This window comes from Platalea leucorodia, assembly GCF_965183815.1.
Source record: "Platalea leucorodia genome assembly, chromosome: 2".
Taxonomy (NCBI): Eukaryota; Metazoa; Chordata; class Aves; order Pelecaniformes; family Threskiornithidae; genus Platalea; species Platalea leucorodia.
In genome coordinates this window covers 177,828-195,906 of record NC_138824.1, presented here as the reverse complement: position 1 = coordinate 195,906, position 18,079 = coordinate 177,828, and the positions used below count along the sequence as shown (strand labels likewise).

At 67.2% G+C, this 18,079-nt stretch overlaps 2 protein-coding genes across 4 annotated transcripts; one reads left to right on the top strand and one right to left on the bottom strand.

The window, feature by feature from the left end:
• The first annotated feature begins 221 nt into the window (after positions 1 to 221).
• ILK (integrin linked kinase) lies at positions 222 to 8,312 on the top strand. The gene is made up of 13 exons (XM_082305135.1): positions 222 to 326; positions 2,598 to 2,697; positions 4,008 to 4,173; positions 4,550 to 4,645; positions 4,806 to 4,902; positions 5,012 to 5,095; positions 5,355 to 5,440; positions 5,779 to 5,888; positions 6,135 to 6,262; positions 6,498 to 6,619; positions 6,706 to 6,805; positions 6,895 to 7,025; positions 7,227 to 8,312. The coding sequence occupies exons 2-13, from the start codon at positions 2,609 to 2,611 to the stop codon at positions 7,374 to 7,376; spliced, it is 1,359 nt and encodes a 452-aa protein (XP_082161261.1). The 5' UTR covers positions 222 to 326; positions 2,598 to 2,608; the 3' UTR covers positions 7,377 to 8,312.
• A 130-nt stretch (positions 8,313 to 8,442) lies between these two features.
• Positions 8,443 to 16,892, bottom strand: TPP1 (tripeptidyl peptidase 1). Of its 3 annotated transcripts, none has more exons than XM_082305133.1 (15): positions 16,834 to 16,892; positions 16,402 to 16,491; positions 16,193 to 16,332; positions 15,961 to 16,111; positions 15,262 to 15,383; positions 14,264 to 14,463; positions 13,811 to 14,009; positions 12,328 to 12,516; positions 12,020 to 12,092; positions 11,580 to 11,700; positions 11,219 to 11,377; positions 11,009 to 11,146; positions 9,537 to 9,601; positions 9,276 to 9,390; positions 8,443 to 8,601 (listed from the first exon to the last, which is right to left on the bottom strand). In XM_082305133.1, the coding sequence occupies exons 1-15, from the start codon at positions 16,842 to 16,844 to the stop codon at positions 8,512 to 8,514; spliced, it is 1,863 nt and encodes a 620-aa protein (XP_082161259.1). In that variant the 5' UTR covers positions 16,845 to 16,892; the 3' UTR covers positions 8,443 to 8,511. The 3 variants fall into 3 exon arrangements, 2 of the variants coding, with proteins under 2 accessions (XP_082161259.1, XP_082161260.1); XR_014227519.1 differs by lacking the exon at positions 8,443 to 8,601 and adding an exon at positions 9,678 to 9,835 and having other exon boundaries at positions 9,315 to 9,390; XM_082305134.1 differs by lacking the exons at positions 8,443 to 8,601; positions 9,276 to 9,390; positions 9,537 to 9,601 and adding an exon at positions 10,417 to 10,602.
• Between the last annotated feature and the right edge of the window lie 1,187 nt (positions 16,893 to 18,079).

Here is an 18,079-nt window from a genome sequence, read left to right as displayed (position 1 = left end):
CCCGCCCCCGCCCTGTTCGCCCCGCCCCCGCCCCCCCCCGCCCTGTTCGCCCCGCCCCTCCGTCCGCCCCGCCCCCGCCCTGTTCGCCCCGCCCCTGCCCCGCCCCCGCCCTGTTCGCCCCGCCCCCCGTCCGCCCCGCCCCCGCCCGGTGCGCCCCGCCCAGCCCCGCCGCTGCCCGCTGCCCGCTGCCCCGTTGCCCAGGCGCGGAGCCCGGAGCCGGTGCGGCGGCCGGCCGGCAGGGGGCGCTGGCGGCGGCCGGCCCGGGGCGGAGCCCGCGCGCTGCCCCGCGTCCGCCGAGCCGCCGCCCTGCGCCGCCGCCGGAGCCGGTAAGGGCGGCCGGGCCGGGCCGGGCCGGGCCGGGCCGAGCGGGCCGGGCCGGGGCGGGGAGGGGCGGGGCGGGGCCGGGCCGACTGCGGCGGGAGGCCGGGCCGCGTTGGGCCGTGACGGGCCCGGCCCGGGAGGAAGCAGGGCCGGGGCTGCGGGTCGGCTCGGACAGGGCCGGGCCGGGCCGCGGTCGGGCTGGGACAGGCGGGGGTCGGGACCGATCGCGATGGGGGCAGGAGAGGTCGGGGTGGGTGGGGGTTGGGGGGGGCTGGGGCTGCTCCTGCAGGCCGGGCCCGGCCCAGGTGGGGCTGGAGGGGCTTGGGTCGGGCTGGGGCTGGGGCTGGGGTCGGGGTCAGGGTCAGGCTGGGGCTGGGGCTGGGGCTGGGGTCAGGGTCAGGGTCACGGTCAGGGTCGGGCTGGGGCTGGGGCTGGTCCAGGGCAGGAGACAAAAAAGGGGTCGGGGGGAGCTGGGCAGGGGCTGGTGGCGGCTGTGCTTGGGCTGCGCTGGGGCGGGCGGGCAGGGGCGAGGGGCACGGGCTGCCCGAGGGCGGGCAGGGAGCCGCAGGGCTGCCCCGGGGGTCCTGTGCTGGTGGCTGGGGTGGGCTCAGCGCCGCTGGGATGGGACGGGACAGCGCGGGGTCCGCGGGGCAGGATGGGGCTGGGGCTGCGCTGGAAGGTTCTGGTGGGGGGGCTGCAGGGAAGAATGGGGCCCCCACAGCTGGTCTTGGGGAAAGGTCTTGGGTCAGGGCTGGTGAGGAACAAGGGGAGCGGCACAGGGTGGCCTGGGTCTCCACATCACGGCACCACGGCCTGAGTGGTGGGGGCTCAGCAGGGCCGACGTGGCCGTTTGGCAATGGGGGGGTAGAGGACCCCTGGTTTCAGGCAGGGCAGGGGCGGGGGAGGCCTGGCAGCCCGGCCGGGACCGAGGCAGGGGCTGGTGTGCTGACAGACAGGAGCACGGCAGCCCTGGGCTGAGCAGGGGTAACGGCTGGTGGAGGAGAGGCAGCGGTGACAGCGCGATGCAAGTCCCACGGGGCTGAGACGGGGATGGGGTGTCGCTGGGGTGCCCCTTCCCTGCTCCCGTCCCAGATGGGCAGGTGAAAAATCCGGTCTGGGGGCAGCGCTATCCGCTCTGGGGCTGGCAGGAGCTGCAGGACGTCGGGCTGGGGCACAGTGCTGGCTCGTTGCAGCTCGCAGGCAGGGCTGCCCTGTCCTCCACAGCCGGTGAGCCGGGAGCGGGGCCGGTGCTGCCCTGGAAGTTTCAGAGCCCATTCTGGTGCCTGTGAGGCCCCTTTGAGGGTCTGGGCTGCGAGGCCGGTCTCCTGCGTCCCTCACCCCCTGTAGCTGCGGCTGTCCTGGGGGGCAGCTGCCAGGCGCAGGGAGTGCTGGGGCCCGTCCTGCCCACACAGAGCGGGTGGGGGTCCTGCTGCAGCTGGGCGAGTGCCAGGCCCTGCAGGGACCCCGAGGGGCGCCAGGTTTAAACCCTGGACGGGTGTATGTCAGGGGCATCGCGCGTGGTCTGTCCCTGCACCCGCACTGTGGGACTCGCTGAGGGCAGCCCCACATCCCTGCTTGATGCTGCAGACCCCCAGGCGGGAAAGTACCTGCCAGGCATGTCCCTGCACTGCTGGGCAGCTTGGGGCCGGGCAGCCCTGGGCCTCAGCGAGGCTGCTGTTGTCAAGGGGTTAAAAATGGAACCAGAGCGCCTGCTCTTTGCCTGACTCTGGGCTGGGGTGTCTGTTGATTAGAGTGGAGAGAGGGGGAGCTTGTGGACCTTTGGGGTCCCAGTTTCTTGAGCGTGAAGCTGTGCCAAGTTCAGCCGAGCTTGGGGTGGAGTTGGGGATCGGGAGGGCCTGTGGAGCTATGGGATCCCTGCAGGGTGGTGCTGGACCTCTTCCAGCTCTGCTTCCCAACCCCCTCCCAGGGGATGCGGGCACCCGGGTCTGGCTGGCCCTGCAGATAAGCCCGTGGATGCCAGCTCTGCTTCCTGCGAGCTGCTGCAGGCACCCGTGACACTCGAGTCAGTCGTGAACTTCCCCTTCAGCTGCAAGTCCGGGTCCGTCCCCAGCCTTCCGTAGTCCCTGCAGTTTTCCGCAGGACTGGTGAGGAGGGGCACGCGAGGCTCCCGTCCTCGCTCCCCCAGCTGAGTGGCTGCCAGGAGCAGAGGGGCTGTGGGAGGCGATGTCCAGGTCCCAGGGCTGCCTGTGGGAAAGGGCGGCAGGGAGCCCTGCTCCGCAGCGGGGCCCCGCGTCCTCACACACCCCTCCCCGCAGCAAGAGCCACGATGGACGACATCTTCACGCAGTGCCGAGAGGGCAACGCGGTGGCCGTGCGCCTCTGGCTGGACAACACCGAGAACGACCTCAACCAGGGGTGAGCAGGAGGGACCCGGCCCAGGCTGGACCCGCCGGGGTCCTGTCCCCGGCTCGGCTGCGCCACGGGCCGAGGGCGCTGGACCAGGGCTGGGGCTCGTTTCCGCTCTGCTCCGTGTCCCGGGGAGGGGGTGGGATTCAGCTCCTCCCCGCCGGGAGGAAGTTACCGCATCGCTGAGGCATGAGGGCCGCACATCCTCCAGCCGCTTCCTCGGCCATCCGCTGCTCCCAGCCACGGGACGGGACGCGTCTCGGCCAGGGGTTGGGCTGGGGGTGCTGGGGAGGATCTCCCCGTCCCCAGGGTGGCTGGCGTGTCTGGGTGACCTGTCCCCTCTCCTGGAAGCACTGCCGCTGGCGCGCAGAAGCCAAGCCGGGGTCTAACAGGAGGGCTGCGAACCACCCTGGGGCCAGGAGCTGCGCGGGGCTGACCTGCGCCCTGCCCCTGTGTGTCCTGCCCCACATCTCTCCGCACAGCACGTCCCCTGCTCCAGGAGCTCCCATGGGATCGCACGGTCCGACGTGCTGCCCGCCTGTCTTGCAGGAGCAGCGTTTAGGCCAGGCGCAAGGTTTACGTCTCTGTTGCCTGTGGGCAGGCACTGCCTTCTGCCCGCACACCAAAGATCCCTTGTCAGGTCACGGTAGCGTCTTTGCTGAACTCGTTCTGGGCAGGAGGCCTGCCTTTGGCCATGTCTTCCAGTCCCTCCCAGGGGTCGCAGTCGCACAGAGCTGTCCTGGGCCCACGGGTCGTGCCTGAGGGACTGGGGGCCGGCTGGCACTCGCTGGGGCATTTTGGTCCCAGGTGTCTGCGCCGAGGTATCCCCTGCCTGCGGGGCCGCCTGCCTGCCTGCCTGCCTGGGCAGGGAGGGGTGGGGGGCAGATGGGGTCTGCCGTGCCGGGGAGCTGGAGGGGAGCCGGGGAGGCAGTGGCCCCCGCCTGCCAGACCCTAATCTCCTTTTAAGGCCTGGCCGGTCTCCTCCTCCCTTACTTGGCCAGGCACCGCGGGAGCTGAGGGGGGACGGGGGAGGGGATCTGGCTCTTGCCAGCGTCTTGGTGATTCAGCCCTGGAGAAGATGGGATTTGGCCAGGGCCTCTGGGGCCCTCGTGGGGATGGGGGAGCGCAGGAGAGCCGCTCGGCTTGTCCCCTTTGCCTCCGTGGCCCACGTGCGGGTGCGCATGGCGATACCTGCCTGGCTGCGGTGCTGTCGGCAGCGCCCTGGCCACGCTCGGCCCTTCTCTCCCTGCCCGGGCCAGGAGAGGATGCAGCAGGCTGGCTGCAGCCACTCAGCAGAGATGTCCCTGCCGTCTCCGCAGGGATGACCATGGCTTCAGCCCCTTGCACTGGGCCTGCCGCGAAGGCCGCTCCAACGTGGTCGACATGCTCATCATGCGGGGAGCGCGCATCAACGTCATGAACCGCGGCGACGACACCCCGCTGCACCTGGCTGCCAGCCACGGCCACCGCGACATTGTGCAGAAGGTACCCACCTCCTGCGGCCGGCACCCTGCCCCTTCCCCGCCGCCTTCCAGGCACCCGCCTCATGCCTTGCGCTGCCCCGTGGCAGACCGAGCGGGACTCTGTGCAGCCCTCCGCCCTGTCTGCCCAGGACTCACCCCCCAGTCGCCTGCTGGCTTCCTTGCCATGAGCTTACTGCATCCCTGCCTTGGCACCTCTGAGCGCCTGCGCCGTCCCCGCAAAAGCCCTGCGTCCAGCCTCAGCCCCCTCCCGGCAGCAGGCCTTGCCAGCACCGAGGCAGCAAACGTGCTGCTGTTGCTCTTCCTGCCCTCTCCCAGGGCAAGGTGCTGGGGGGAAGGCATCTGCTCCAGATTTACAGGGATTGTCCTCGTGCCCCCAGCTGATCCAGTTCAAAGCAGACATCAACGCCGTGAACGAGCATGGGAACACGCCTCTGCACTATGCCTGCTTCTGGGGACACGACCAGGTGGCGGAGGTGAGTGGAAGCACTTAGACACAGGCAGGAGCCCAGGGCGAGGGAGGTGGCTGAGGGGAGCACGGGGAGGGAGAGGAGGGATGAGGCAGGAGGCTGGGTGTGTATGAAGAGGCTGATAAGAGGACAGCAAACTGTAGATGCTTGCTTTCTCTTCCCTCAGGACCTGGTGGTCAACGGGGCCTTGGTCAGCATTGCTAACAAATATGGTGAGACGCCCATTGACAAAGCCAAGACACCGCTGCGAGAGGTCTTGAAAGGTAGGAGGTTCTCGTCCTGGCCTCACAACCCGCCTCTGGCTCCTGCTGCGCCCCCTGTGCTCAGCATCGGTGAGCTCTGCTTGTGCTGCCAAACTTCTTGTCCCTCCAGAGCGTGCTGAGAAGCTGGGCCAGACCCTCACCAAGATCCCCTACAAGGATACCTTCTGGAAGGGCACGACCCGCACACGTCCCAGTAAGGACAGAGCCTTCCCTAACGGGGACGCCGTCGCAGGGGAGAGCACGGCTCTCCTGCACGGGAGGGCTGGCTTCTGGGGAGGGGGCAGCAGCCTGCGCCGCAAACGGCTTGTTTTGGAGATGGAAAGCCCCTCACTGAAGGTGGCTCCTCATGGGACTGAGGCGTCCCACTGGTACGGCCTCCCTCTGCAGTCCCAGGTGGGCCTCGGGAGGAAGGTCCACGCAGCCACGGGCAGCATCTCCTCCTTTTCTTCCAGGAAATGGGACTCTCAACAAACTTGCTGGAATAGACTTCAAACAGCTGAGCTTGAGCCAAAAACTCAATGAGAACCAGTCAGGAGAGGTATGTGGGCCCGTTGTCCCCCGGGACAGGGTAGCTGCACCCACGCAGACCACTGCTCTCTCCCCAGTCCCTGGCTGGCTGCGGCGCGCAGCACTGGGGCACAACTGCTTGGTGGGTTTTCGCATCCAGGCGTGGGGCCAGCCCACGCGGAGAGAAGGCACCTGCCCAGGACTGAAAGGCCAGGGTCACTCTCACGCTTTGCCATAGTTGCTCCACGTCGCCGTGGACCTGTCGGCCCCGTGGGCTCCATGGGCCCCACAGCCCCACGCAAGGGGCTGGGAGGTGCTCGGGGACCGCGTGTCCTCTCACGGGGACTGTCTCCACCTGTCTCCCCGCAGCTGTGGAAAGGGCGCTGGCAAGGCAATGACATTGTCATCAAAATGCTGAAAATCCGGGACTGGACAACTCGGAAGAGCCGAGACTTCAACGAGGAATACCCAAAGCTGCGGTGAGTGCCGACATCCTTCCCCAAGGCAGCCGCGGCTCAGGAGGGCAGGCGCTCTCCCCAGAGGAGGATGAGTTAGGCAGGAGCCAACCAGGTCTGCAGGGTCGGGTGGGAGTGCTGCAGAGCGGGGCCAGGGGCCGCGGGGAGGCCCTGGGGGGACGGCACGCCGGCAGCGGTGCAGAGGGCAGGGAGGCAACGAGGGGGCGCGGGCAGCACCCGCTGTTCTCAGGCCTATCGCTTCTCTTGCAGGATCTTTTCTCACCCCAACGTGCTACCGGTGCTGGGCGCCTGCCAGTCCCCCCCAGCGCCCCACCCCATTGTCATCAGCCACTGGATGCCCTATGGCTCCCTCTACAACGTGTTACATGAGGGGACAAGTGAGTGCTGGCGGGGGTGACAGAGCTGGGGGCAGAGGCCGGTCTCCCCATCCTCGAGAAGCTGCTTCTCCGTGCGTTTGGGGGGTGGCAGGGGGCCCAGGGTGAGCTCAGTCTCCAGTCTGCACGCCTCCCCCACGCCCCCCGCGCGGTGCATCTGCCAACACCTCCTCTGTCCCACGCACGCTGCCGGTGACAGGGCACCCCCCTTACCCTCATGCCACCTCCCTCCCTGCAGACTTCGTGGTGGACCAGATGCAGGCAGTGAAATTCGCCTTTGACATTGCACGGGGCATGGCCTTCCTCCACACGTTGGAGCCCCTCATTCCACGCCACCACCTCAACAGCCGCAGCATCATGGTGAGCGTCGACGTCGCGTGGCCCAGCCCTTCCTCCCGCGGACGGGGGCAGGGCAGGCTCTCCTCTGACCACCCCTGTCTCCCCAGATCGACGAGGACATGACAGCACGGATCAGCATGGCTGACGTGAAGTTCTCCTTCCAGTGCCCAGGGCGGATGTACGCGCCAGCCTGGGTGGCACCAGAAGGTGAGCGCCCGGTAGCCAGGCCCCTCCTGCAGCTCGGCCCCTTCCTCACCCTCAGCCCCATTCAGCCTCCCGTGCTGTATTCCCTACAGCCTTGCAGAAGAAGCCGGAGGAAATTAACAGGCGCTCGGCCGACATGTGGAGCTTTGCGGTGCTGCTGTGGGAGCTGGTGACCCGTGAGGTGCCGTTTGCAGACTTGTCCAACATGGAGATAGGCATGAAGGTGAGGAGAAGGCTGGGGAAAGTCCACCGCTCCAGACCAGATCAGCCAGGGCACAACGGGGCCTACGCAGCCAGCAGGGAGGGGAGGGAAGGCCCACGAAGCAGAGCCCCCAGCCGCTCCTCCCGGCGGTGCGGGCTGGGCCTGTCAAAGGCAGGGCTGGGTCCAGGTTTCTGATCCTGCCCTGCTCTCCCGTGCTCCCAGGTGGCACTGGAGGGGCTACGTCCAACCATCCCACCCGGCATATCCCCGCACATCTGCAAGCTGATGAAGATCTGCATGAACGAGGACCCAGCCAAGCGCCCAAAGTTTGACATGATCGTGCCCATCCTGGAGAAGATGCAGGAGAAGTAGAGAGAGGGGGGTGCCTCCCAGCCAGCTGACGCTGCCATGCTTCCCTCCCCGCTACCCCCAAGTGCCTTCTTTAACCCCAGAGCCAAGGGGGAGCAGGGAATGCCCCCTCACCCTGAGCCAGCCACGGACACACGGTACAGACGATGCTGCCTTCTCTGGAGCTGCTCTGCAGGCTTCAGGCACTGTAGCACATCTATGGCAGCACCTCCATCCTCCCTGGCAGCTACGGGCAGAGACTGAGCAGGAGGCCTGGCCCACAACACTGAGCACGGCTGGGCTCTGCTACCTGTGAGGCTGGGACGGGGCTGTGGAGCCACCCTGTCCTCCTCGTCCCCAGGCCCCGAGCAGCTCACCCACTTAACAGTCTCACGTTAGGCAACGCCCAGTCCTGGTGCTCTTTCCTACTAAGGACAGCGGGGTGAAGCTTGCCTGTTGCGCCCAGCACCACCCCAGCTTTGCGCTTCACTCTGTATTGTTTCCATCCAGGCCATGTGGAAAAGCCGCCAGCATCCGAAATAAATATTTGTTACAAAAACTGGCTGCTGGTGGAAGGGTGTGTACGTGCCCAGAGCATTGCCCACAGAAAGCGGGAAAGACCAGTGTGGGGGCTGCCCAACAGCTGGCAGAGTCCTGGGCTCTGGATCTGCGCCCGTACCGACCTTCCTCCAGCAACTGGAGCAAGGAAAGCAGGCGGGCTAACAGCACCCTGCTCCGCGGAGAGAGGGGCCCGGGCTGCCTGCACAGGCCCCGCGGTCCTCGTGAGACACGACGGGTATGCTTGGGAGGAGGAGATGAAGAGGGCTGGGCAGTCCCATTCCCCCTATGCCCACTTTGCTTCAGCTTCTTGGGGCAGGGCTGAGCCCTCCAGGGAATGGCAGAGGGCGCAACCGTAATCCACCAGTTGCGAGCCCTACAACCACCCCTCTGCGCTGGCCTTTCAAAGGCACGGGACCAACTTCTGCTGGCGCAGCGAGGACAGAGGCCCCAGCAGGCCAGCTGGGGTGCCGGTCTACGTGTAGGCAGGGCATCAGCGCGTGGGCAGGAGACAAGACGCCTTTCCACAAAAAAAACTACCCAGCTGTTTAATGGCACAGAAGCAACCCTAAAAAAGTTCCCAGTGACAATCCCTCAGTCTTTATGTGAAGTAATGTGGCTTTTTCACATTGATGCCATATTCTGCAAGTGCTGGTGTCAGGTCTTCCATGGTCAGCGTGTACTTCTTATCCTGAAGGGACAAGGAGTAGCGTCAGTCACAGCAAGGACAGCCTAAGCTGCCAGGCATTCCTCAAAACCCTGCGGGTTTAGGATTTTTCCCCTACAAGCTGTGGTGGCCTGCATATGCACAATTCCCAGAAGCAGCAGCAGACCAGCGTTTGTGGCGTTAACCAGCTCTTAAGTACTGCACGTTTTGTTTGCTCTGTGCCCTCAGCTGCTCAACGGACAGAAAGACACCGAGCATTACGCAACGCTATAAAGATAAATTACGCCGCCCTCACGAGGCCCTCAAACCACAAACAGATGATGACTGGGAGAGTTCCCAGAAACTACGGCTACAGGCTTGCTCCCTGTTTATGTTTTTCCCCAAGCATCCGAGTTTTGGTCACTGTCAGAGGGAGGACGCAGAGCCAGACGGCCCTCGGTCTGAGGGGGTGCAGCTACTCATTCCTGCGAAAGCATCAAAGCACATTCCACCAATCCACCTCGTTTTCCCACCAGCGTCCCTTTCCCACCAGCAGAGCCCCAGCTTATCAGTAAGCGCGCTGACCCTTCAGGAGCCCGACAGGTTCAAGACTTTCTACAGCCCACGTCCCCGCATGCAATGGCAGCGAGCTTGGCTTGCTACGGCCCCCGGGGAGGACGCGTCCCCTCGTCCCAGCAGCCATTCCGTCCTTCTCTCACCTTGCTCTTATTGCGGGAGCTGCCCGAGGCCGTTCCCTTCATCTTGCAGTGCTGCAGCGCATCGTTGGCAATGTCAGAAATAAACTTCTGCGCGGCCAAAGAGATCAAACGGATGCTACCCAGCAGAGAAAGAGAGGGGACCGTTTCAGACAGAGAGCACAGAGCACCGCGGGGATCGGGGAGCTTCTGTCGGGGCGCCCAGCGACCGGACCCCGTACGGGGTCCCCGAGGCCGCGCTCGGCCACGCCTGCTGCCGCTTACATGCGTGGGTCGGAGGCCTCGAACCCCGCTCTGTTGAGGTAATAGCCCGTGACGGCGTCCGGGATCTGCGGGAGAGAAAAGCTGCAGGAGCCGCATTCCCCGCGGCGGCGGCCCGCGGCCCGCCCCGCCGCGCCCGCCTACCGTGGGCGTGTAGTCCTCCAGCTGCATCAGGAAGTCCACCAGCGGCGTGGTGGAGACCACCGGCTTCACCTCCCCGTTGGCCGCGCTGGGTGGCACGTAGACCCCGTTGGACAGAGCCCCTTCGGGGGGGGCTGCGGCCACCGCCGCCGAGACGGGCGCTGCGGGCACAGGGCGCTCAGCGGGCGGCCGCCCCCGCCCCCCCCGCCCCCGCCGCCCAGGGCCCGGCTCGGGCCGCGCTCAGCGGCCGCGCAGCCCGCGGGGCCCCCCCGCGCTTCGGCCCCGCCCGCCGGGCCCCCCCTCGCCCCCCACCGCCCCGCTCCGCCGCCGCCCGGCCCTTCCGGCCCGGCCCGCCCCCCCCCCCGCGCTCACCGGGCCCCCTCCCGCCAGCCGCGCCGCCCTCGGCTCCCCGCGCCGCGCCGCCCGCCGCGCCCGGGGGCGCCCCGGGGACGCCGCTGCCGCCGGCCGCCGGGCTGGGCTTGCTGTTGCTGTCGGCGGCGGGGGCGGGCGCGGGCGGCGCGGGGGCGGCCGGGGCCGCGGGCGCGGGATCGGCCTCGGCGCTGCCGCTCATCGCCCGCCGCCGCCGCGCGACACCGGGCGCCGCCTCCCCCGCGCCTGCGCGCGGCGCCGCGCCCCATTGGCCCCGCCGCCCGCCCCGCCCCGCCCCGCCCCGCGCGCCCCCCGGCGGCGCCGCGCGGCACAGACGGAGACGGGAGGGGCGGGGCCCCGCGGGTTTATTGGCGCGGCGGCCCCGCCCCCGGCGCCGGTCCCCGGGCCCCGGTGCGGGTCAGGGCGCCAGCAGCGCCCGCAGCAGGCGGGGGAAGTTGGGGGTGCCCCAGCCGGTGACGGGGTCCCAGGCGGGGCCGGCGCAGAAGCCCCGCCCCTGCACGACGCCGTCCAGGCAGGAGAGGTGGCAGCCCTGCGTCACCTGCGGGGGGAACGGGCCTCAGCGCGGAGCCGGCTCCCCGCCCGCAGCCCCCGGGGGGCCCGGGGACCCCCCCCAACGCCCGGTGCGGGAAGAGGAGCCCCCGGGCCCCCCCGGGGCCAGGGCCGCCCCCTCCCCGGGCAGCGACGGCCCCACCTCAGGACAGGCGCCCCCGCGCAGCGCAGGGACCCCCACCACCCCCGGCAGCGCAAGGGGACCCTGCCCCACGCAGCCCGCCCAAGGCCCTGGGGACCCCCCGGAAGGCAGCGTCCCCCCGCCCCCCAGCAGGGCGCTGAGCCCTGCCCTGCCCCGAGCGCGGCCTCGGGCGCAGGGGACCCAGGCTTCCCCACCAGCACCCCTGGGTGCCAGCCCGGCCCCATCCCCATCCCCGGCCCCCGGCCCAGCTCACGTCGTAGAGCGCAGCGTCGTGCCCCCGCTCCCGCAGCTGGTAGAGCGCGGGGTTGAGGAAGCCCAGGGGCGCGAGCCCCCGCTGCAGGCGCCGGTCGTTGATGAGGGCCACCATGCCCCCCACCACGGGCGTGGACGCCTGCCGGAGACATGAGCGCCTCAGCACCGGCAGCTCCGCCGCCGCAGCGCGGCACGCGGCTGTGCTCCTTACCGATGTCCCCGACACCCAGGGCAGCGGGATGCGGTTTGTCACCACCCAGTAGTTGTCAGAAAGGGCGGACAGGTCGGGGTAGGCACGGCCGCTGCTGTTGTAGTAGGAACTGGGAGGCAGCTTCGAGGCCGAGCGCAAAAAACGCCTGACTGCAGCAGCCTGGGGAGAGCAGGAGAGGAGGAGCAGGACGCCTGGCAGGGGCCCCTGCCCTTGCTCACCTCCGCCCCCCCTGCCCCTGGCCTGCGGCCCAGCCCCGGGGCTGCTTGTGCCCACCAGCGCCCATCACCACCCCACCAAGCGCCGCGCAGCCCCCCAGCCCCAGCCGCGGTGCTGGGGTCTGGCAGAGCGGGCGCCTCCTCACCTGGTAATCGGGCATGGGGAAGACGTTGCTGAAGCCCCCGCCGCTAATGTAGTCCGTCACCTCTGCGGTCACCAGGAAGGGGTTCTTGAAGGACGTTCCGCCCACGGTGGTGACGTAGGGACTGGGGGGACAGGTGGGTGCTGCGGGCGGGCACGCGACTGCCTGGGGCCTCGGCGGCACACCAGCCACCTCCCGAGGAGCTGCACCAGTCCCCCCAGCTCTGAGGTCTGCCAGTGTCCCCAGGCGCACTGGTGGGGCTGACCCTCAGGAGTCCCCCAAAAGGGCTCAAAACCAGCTCGAGGTAGCAGCCGGCCACCAGCCAGGGCTCAAAATGCCAGCAGCAGCTTTCAGCTGGTTCCAGCCAGGGGCGAGCTGCAGCAGCCAGCTCTGCGCAGAGCCTCACGCCTCCACAGGACCTGGGTTCTCCTCCCCACACCTACCTGGAGGCTGGAAAGCTGGGCCGGAAAGTGTGGTTCCCGCCGGGCACCCTTCTGCACCCAGCGCCATCGTCACCTGCCGACAGAGACGGACGGGCTAATCCAGCAGCATTCGAGCTGCTCCTTGTCCTCCAGCTGTTCCCAGGAGTGACCTGGGGGAAGGGCTCTCTCCACCTCCCAGGCTGGGATTCCCAGGCAGGGGACCCTGGCTGCCCACAGACAGAGCGTCCCTGTTCGGGGTTCACCGTGGAGGTTCCCCACTGTGCTGGGACCCTCGGACGCACCCACACCGTGCCAGCAACAGCACGCACCTGAGGCAAACAGGATGGTCAAGCCCCGGGCAGCAGCCTTCATGAACTCCACGTTTACACGCTCCATGTAGGCTAGCGACAGGCTGTCCTCATCATCCCCGTAGCTCACAGAGTGCACCCAAGGCAGCGATGACATGTTGCTGAGCAGCAGCAGCCAGGCCAGGAAGGGCTCCTGGCTCTCGTGCCTCCCTGCAGAGACAGAGCGGGGGACAGGTTCAGCTCCTCCTAGGACACCAGGCTTGAGGAAAGTGGGGGATAGCACAGGGCGGGCACCATGCCTCAACAGCACCGCTGGCACCAGGAGCTGAAGGTCCTCCAGCTCCTGCCCTGCCTACGGAGAGCGGATCCACAGCACAGCTGGTTTGGAGCTCTCCTGTGAGCTCTTACTGGCAGCACGGCTGATCTCAGGGGCTGTCACGGCAGACAGCACCAGGCTCTCCCAGCGGCTCTGGTGAAAGGGTCGCCCTGAACCCCAGAGCAGGGGATCTACACTCACCCACTCCTTCTCTGAGTGTCTGTCGCAGGGCTGTAGCCACCCTTGGCATCCAGGCAGCCATGCAGCCCTTCCGAGACTCAGCCAAGCCTTGGCCCCTCTCCCCATAACAGCGGGTCCCAGAGCAGTTTGACGTACATTCCACCTCCATCTGCCAAGGTCCCCTCCTGCCTCTCGTCCCGCTCCATGAAGTGGGGAAAGCAGAGCCCCAGCCACCCCTTCTCACTCTCAAGTTGCTCACTCACTGCCTGTATCCATGCCCTTTCCACATCAGTAACTGCACGGAGGAGGTGGAAGTTAATGCAGAGCTGTGCCTGCCTTCGCCATCAGGAATCAGAGCTGGCAGTCCTAAGGGCGCTCCGTCTCCTGTTCAGCCAGTTTCTGATCTGGGACAGATCACACTTTGTCCTACAGCACTGTAGCCAGTTGTGCAGGCTGTTTTGCAACCTTGTTTTCTCAAATGGCCTTACGCTCCTTTATTCACTCTACTGGTAGACTCAGGTGAGAGATCAGCTTCAAACCCAAAGCAGCAGGAAAAAAGTAAAAAGACACAGTTGCTGCACTCTCCCTCTATGGGAAGGCAGCAGAGTGGAGTGACTGCTTCACATTGTGTAGTCGGGGCGTGGAAGTCCCTGTTACAGGATACTTCGGATGCTGAAAGTTCACATGGGTTCAAAAGCAACTACCCAAATCAATGGAAGATGATTTCCCTACGAGCTATTAGAAACCAGCATCAGCTCCAACTTTGGAAGCCCACAAGGTACATGCCCAAGGTAGCTGGGAAAGCATTCTGGGGGCATAGCACAGCCAGCGTGCTGTTCGTGTATGTCCCTCCAGGCACTCCCCTTTGACAGATATCAGAGAGACTCAGCACAGCCATTTTTAGGCAGAGAGCAAGCGTTTCCCTTAACAGCAGGCAGGTGTGTTGGTGCTACAGCAAGTGGGACGCATGGACGCGGTCACAGGGCAATTCTGGAGAGGGATCAGTACCTGCATTGCTGAAGACCCACGTGGAGATGTTGGCACCCGTGCTCATGATGTATTCCACGTCCAGACTGGCCTCCAGCCCAGCCTTGCCCTTGCTCTGGTGCCCAACCACTTGGTCAACCTGAGAGCGGTGGCCAAAGCTGCTGCCGAACAGCTGCATAAACTCAGCCAGGTCAGCCTGGTGGAAATACTGTTCCAAGAACTGGGGGGACAAGGAGTGGACAAGTTTTTTCTCATTTTCTCTTGAAAAAACAAGGTAAGTTTTTTCTCCTGACTTAGAAAGTTGGCCCAGCACAGGGCTGTGAAATGCTAGCCCACTGGCTGCTCCCACCAGCCGCTTGAGGAATCCCCACAGCTGTCCTGGGACCACCAGAGCAGCAACGTGTTGGCGAAGCACCAACATGTGGAATTCCCAGGGCCCACAGGCCTCTGACCTGGACTGGCTCCAGCAGTTACCTGGGCACAGGCCTGGCTGTTGTTTGGCAGTAGCCCGACGTCTCCTCCTGTCATGTTGTATCTCTTACGAATGACGGAAGGCGTCACGCCCAGGTGGAAAGCCGCTCTCCCTCCATAGTGCTCCCTTGACTCCGTTTCCTTCTTGGCCAAGGCTCTGCTGACCACCTTCCTCTCCGTGGGGAACCGGTGCAGACCACCCACTGGCGTGCAAGCAAGTGGGAAAAGAAGCAGCTGTTAGGGCCCAGAGCTCCGGGAGGACAGTATTACGGCCCCTCGTCTCCCCCTTCACCATCCTCACTCAGGCTTCACATCTAAGAGGGCTGGCCTGCAGCAGGGCTCGGGGGAGCCGATCCCCTGCAGCACCGGCCCCGAGCACTGCGCTGGAGGTGGGCAAGTACTCCCCCGACTTCCTCACCAGTCCTCACAGGCTGCACAGCTCAGGCTCCCCACTGCCAGGCCACTACCGCAGCTTGGCACCCCTCTGCTGTCCTCGTGGAGCGGCCGTGGGAGCCCATACAAAAGGGACTCACAGGAGGGAGTTTTTCCACCTCAGAAGCAGCTGCATGTCCACGGAGACAGCCTGCACCTGACCTCTCTGCGCTGAGCACCCAGGCCCGAGAGCACCAGTAAGAAACACTTACTTTGGATGCTGCCTGTCCAGATCATGGAATCATAGAATGGTTTGGGTTGGAAGGGACCTGTAAAGGTCACCTAGTCCAACCCTGCTTCAATAAGCAGGGACATCTTCAACCAGATCAGGTTGCTCAGAGCCCCATCCAACCTGGCCTTGAATGTTTCCAGGGATGGGGCATCTACCTCCTATGCACAAATCTCCTCAGGGGGACCTGGGGGCAGCCAGGACCGTGGCTGGAAGGCCTGCCACACTGTCCTCTGGGACACCGAGACGGCCAGTCCTGGCTGCTCAATGCTTAACCTCCCACCCACGCCCCAGGCAGTGAGAGCTCTGGGCAGCCTCAGCTCCCCTGTGTAGGACATACCAAAGTCAACGTGCTCAGCCAGCTCCTCGGGGACAGCGTAGGGGAGCGGGGAGCGCACAATGCTGCGCTGGCCCTTCACGTAGCGGTGGAATTCAGCCCCTGGCAGGAGGTGCTCAGCCGTGCTGCAACACAGGGACAGCCACCACGCGAGGATTCGCGCTCAGTGCGCCTGTCCAGCAGCATGCCCATTCTCTGCCCTGCCTCCCGCACCCTTTCCACCCCACTGGCTGCTGGGATGAGTGAGGGGTGAGCTCTGCTTCCCACCAGCACAGCTGACCTCATAAAGCAAAGAGCACCTTCCATACCTGACCAATTCCATCACCCAGCCCTCGCGCTGCAGTGTCCCCTGCAAGTCTATCCCCAGTCCTGCAGTGGCGACTCTGCAGCCCCACAGAAGGCAAGAGGAGGTGTGGGGCTGGCCCAAGCACCTAACGCATATGCATGCCTTGTTTCCAGTACTCCAGGTCACTAGCTGTGACTCCCCCCGGCACCAGGACCGGGCACACAGGCAGCCAGCTCTTGGCTGCAGAGCCCTCACAGCCCAGGCAGAAGCGCGGCTCAGCGCTCTGTCACCTGGCCTGCACTGCAGAGCCCGGGGGAAGGGGAAGTTGCAGCAGGCAGGGGCAGGGCCTGGCTTCTCCTGTCTTTGTGGGAATGGCACGGCCACCACGGTGGGGCCCAGTCCCTCCCAGGGCTCACCTCACCAGCATGTAGCACTCCAGGAAATCCAGGGTGACAACACTCCTGCAGTCCTCAACACCATAGCCTTGCAGCCACTTCAGCACTGCCATAAGTGTGGCCGGGGACGGCTGGACCAAGTCCCGCACCTGCTCCAGGGACAGGTACTGGCCTGTGAGGCACAGAGAGAGTCAGAGCACCCTGCCTGCAGGGCCTGATGGGGCCTGGCAGGGCTCAGGCGCACAGTCATTACCGTATCGTGGTGAGTGGGGGTCTGAGACGGCATCGACGAGCTGGGCAAGGCGCCCCGTGCCTCGCTGCCGGAGGGCGAAGGTCAGCTGCACTTCGTGGCCGGGGTTCACGCGGCCGGCATGGGTCCAGCCGGGGGGCACGCTGCGGGCAGGCTGTGAGCGGCAGGCGGGCACCAGCGCCCCATCCCGTCCCACGGACGCCGGCACCTACCGGAACGGCTGGTCCCGCTCCAGGGCCAGGCCCGCCGCGCAGCTCCAGGCGGCTGCGCACAGCGCCAGCACGGCGGGGACCCCCCGACACCTGCAACGGGCGGTCAGGGGAGCGTGGGCACCGGCGCGGGCCCGGAGCCACCGGCCGCACCGGGGCAAACCCGGGGACTGCCAGGTGCCTGCCTGTCCCCCCCAGCCCCGGCACCCCGGGCCGGGGAGCCCCCCGACCCCCCCGTCACCCTGGGCCGGGGAGCCCCCCCTGATCCCTCGTCACCCCGGGCCGGGGAGCCCCCCCCCGACCCCCCGGCACCCCCGGGCCGGGGAGCCCCCCCCGAGCCCCTGTCACCCCCGGGCCGGGGAGCCCCCCCCGAGCCCCTGTCACCCCCGGGCTGGAGAGCCCCCCCGAGCTCCCGCCCCCCCCGGTCCCCGTTACCCCCGCGCCATCCCGCCGCCTCCCGCCGCAGCGCCCTGGTCACGTGCGGGGGCGCATGATTCCCGGTCACGTGAGGAGGCCGAAGCCGCGGTCACGTGGTGGAGAGGGCCCCGTACCCGCCGGTCGGGTCCGTTCCGCTCCGCGCCGCGCCGCGGCCGTTGCCGCGGCCGAGAGCACCGGCACCGGTGCCAGCCCACCCTCCCGGCGACTCGCCAGCCGGGCCGCGCCGCCAGGCCCGGGCGGGCTCCAGCCACGGGCCCGGCGGGGAGGGCCGCTTGCCGGAGGCCCCAGAGACGCTGCCCGGGCACGGCACCGGCCGCCCCATGGCGCGGTCCGGTCCGGTCCGGTCCGGTCCGTGCTGCCCCGCCCCGATCTTCCCCGTCCCTCTCCCGCGTCGCGGAGCGTCCCGGGCTGGGCGGGCAGGGGCCCGGTGCGCGGCCGGGCTGCGGAGCCCAGGGCGGGGGCCAGCGGGGGAGGGGCAGGGGTCCTGCCCGCACCCCCACCGGCGTGGGGGGTTCGTGGGGGGAAGCGGGCCCTGGCGAGGGAGCGGTGCTGGGGAGCAGCGGGGCCCGCGCAGAGCCGGTAGGGCCGGAGGTCCCCGTTCCCCGAGGGGGCACCTCGCTGCAACCTTGCTCTGAGGGGTGCCTGCAGGGAGGCAACGGGAAGGGCTGAGCTCCCCTGGGGGCCTGCTCCTCTGTGCCTACCCCGGGGCTGGGGCAGCAAGCCGTACGAGCAGGCTGCAGTCCGGGCCGTCGGTGCCCATGCTGTCCTCTGTGCGCAGAGGCTGGGCATTGCCAGCGAGCCCAGCAAGGGCCAGGAGCCGTGGAGTCAGTGGCAGAGCACGTCTGCATACCCTGCGTGTCCAGGGCTGCCGTTGCCCGGCCCTGCTGGCCTTCACACCGCAGCCACCTGGGGCTGCGTGCAGGGATGTGGGGAAGCTGTGGGCACTGGGTGTCTTGGTCAGTCAGGAGCATGGGGGGACGGGGGTTTGGGGGAGGCCCAGGGGACTACAAGCACATGTTCATGCTTGGTTGTGGGAGTGGGCTGCGAGGCAGGGCCAGGCGGTAGGAGTCGTGTCCGCACCGCGCCGCCCAGCCATAGTGCAGCCTGCAGTCCAGCTGGCACTGTCACAGGCAGCCACTTGGCTCCCACAGCTGCTGAGCTGCAGCTCTCAGCTTCCTGTGCTTGTTCTCTGAGATATTCATTCCCACACTGGAAGCTCTCCTAATTAGGATCACAAAAGTGG

Coding starts and splice junctions, on each gene's coding strand:
- ILK (XM_082305135.1), top strand. CDS start 2,609: ATGGACGACATCTTCACGCAGTGCCGAGAGGGCAACGCGGTGGCCGTG. Junction 5,096..5,354: donor CACGACCCGCACACGTCCCA/GTAAGGACAGAG, acceptor CTTTTCTTCCAG/GAAATGGGACTCTCAACAAA. Junction 5,889..6,134: donor GAGGAATACCCAAAGCTGCG/GTGAGTGCCGAC, acceptor CTTCTCTTGCAG/GATCTTTTCTCACCCCAACG.
- TPP1 (XM_082305133.1), bottom strand. Junction 14,464..15,261: donor GGCTGAGCACGTTGACTTTG/GTATGTCCTACA, acceptor CTTGCACGCCAG/TGGGTGGTCTGCACCGGTTC. Junction 9,602..11,008: donor ACGACGCTGCGCTCTACGAC/GTGAGCTGGGCC, acceptor TCTCTCCCGCAG/ATCCCGGACGCCGTCACGGG.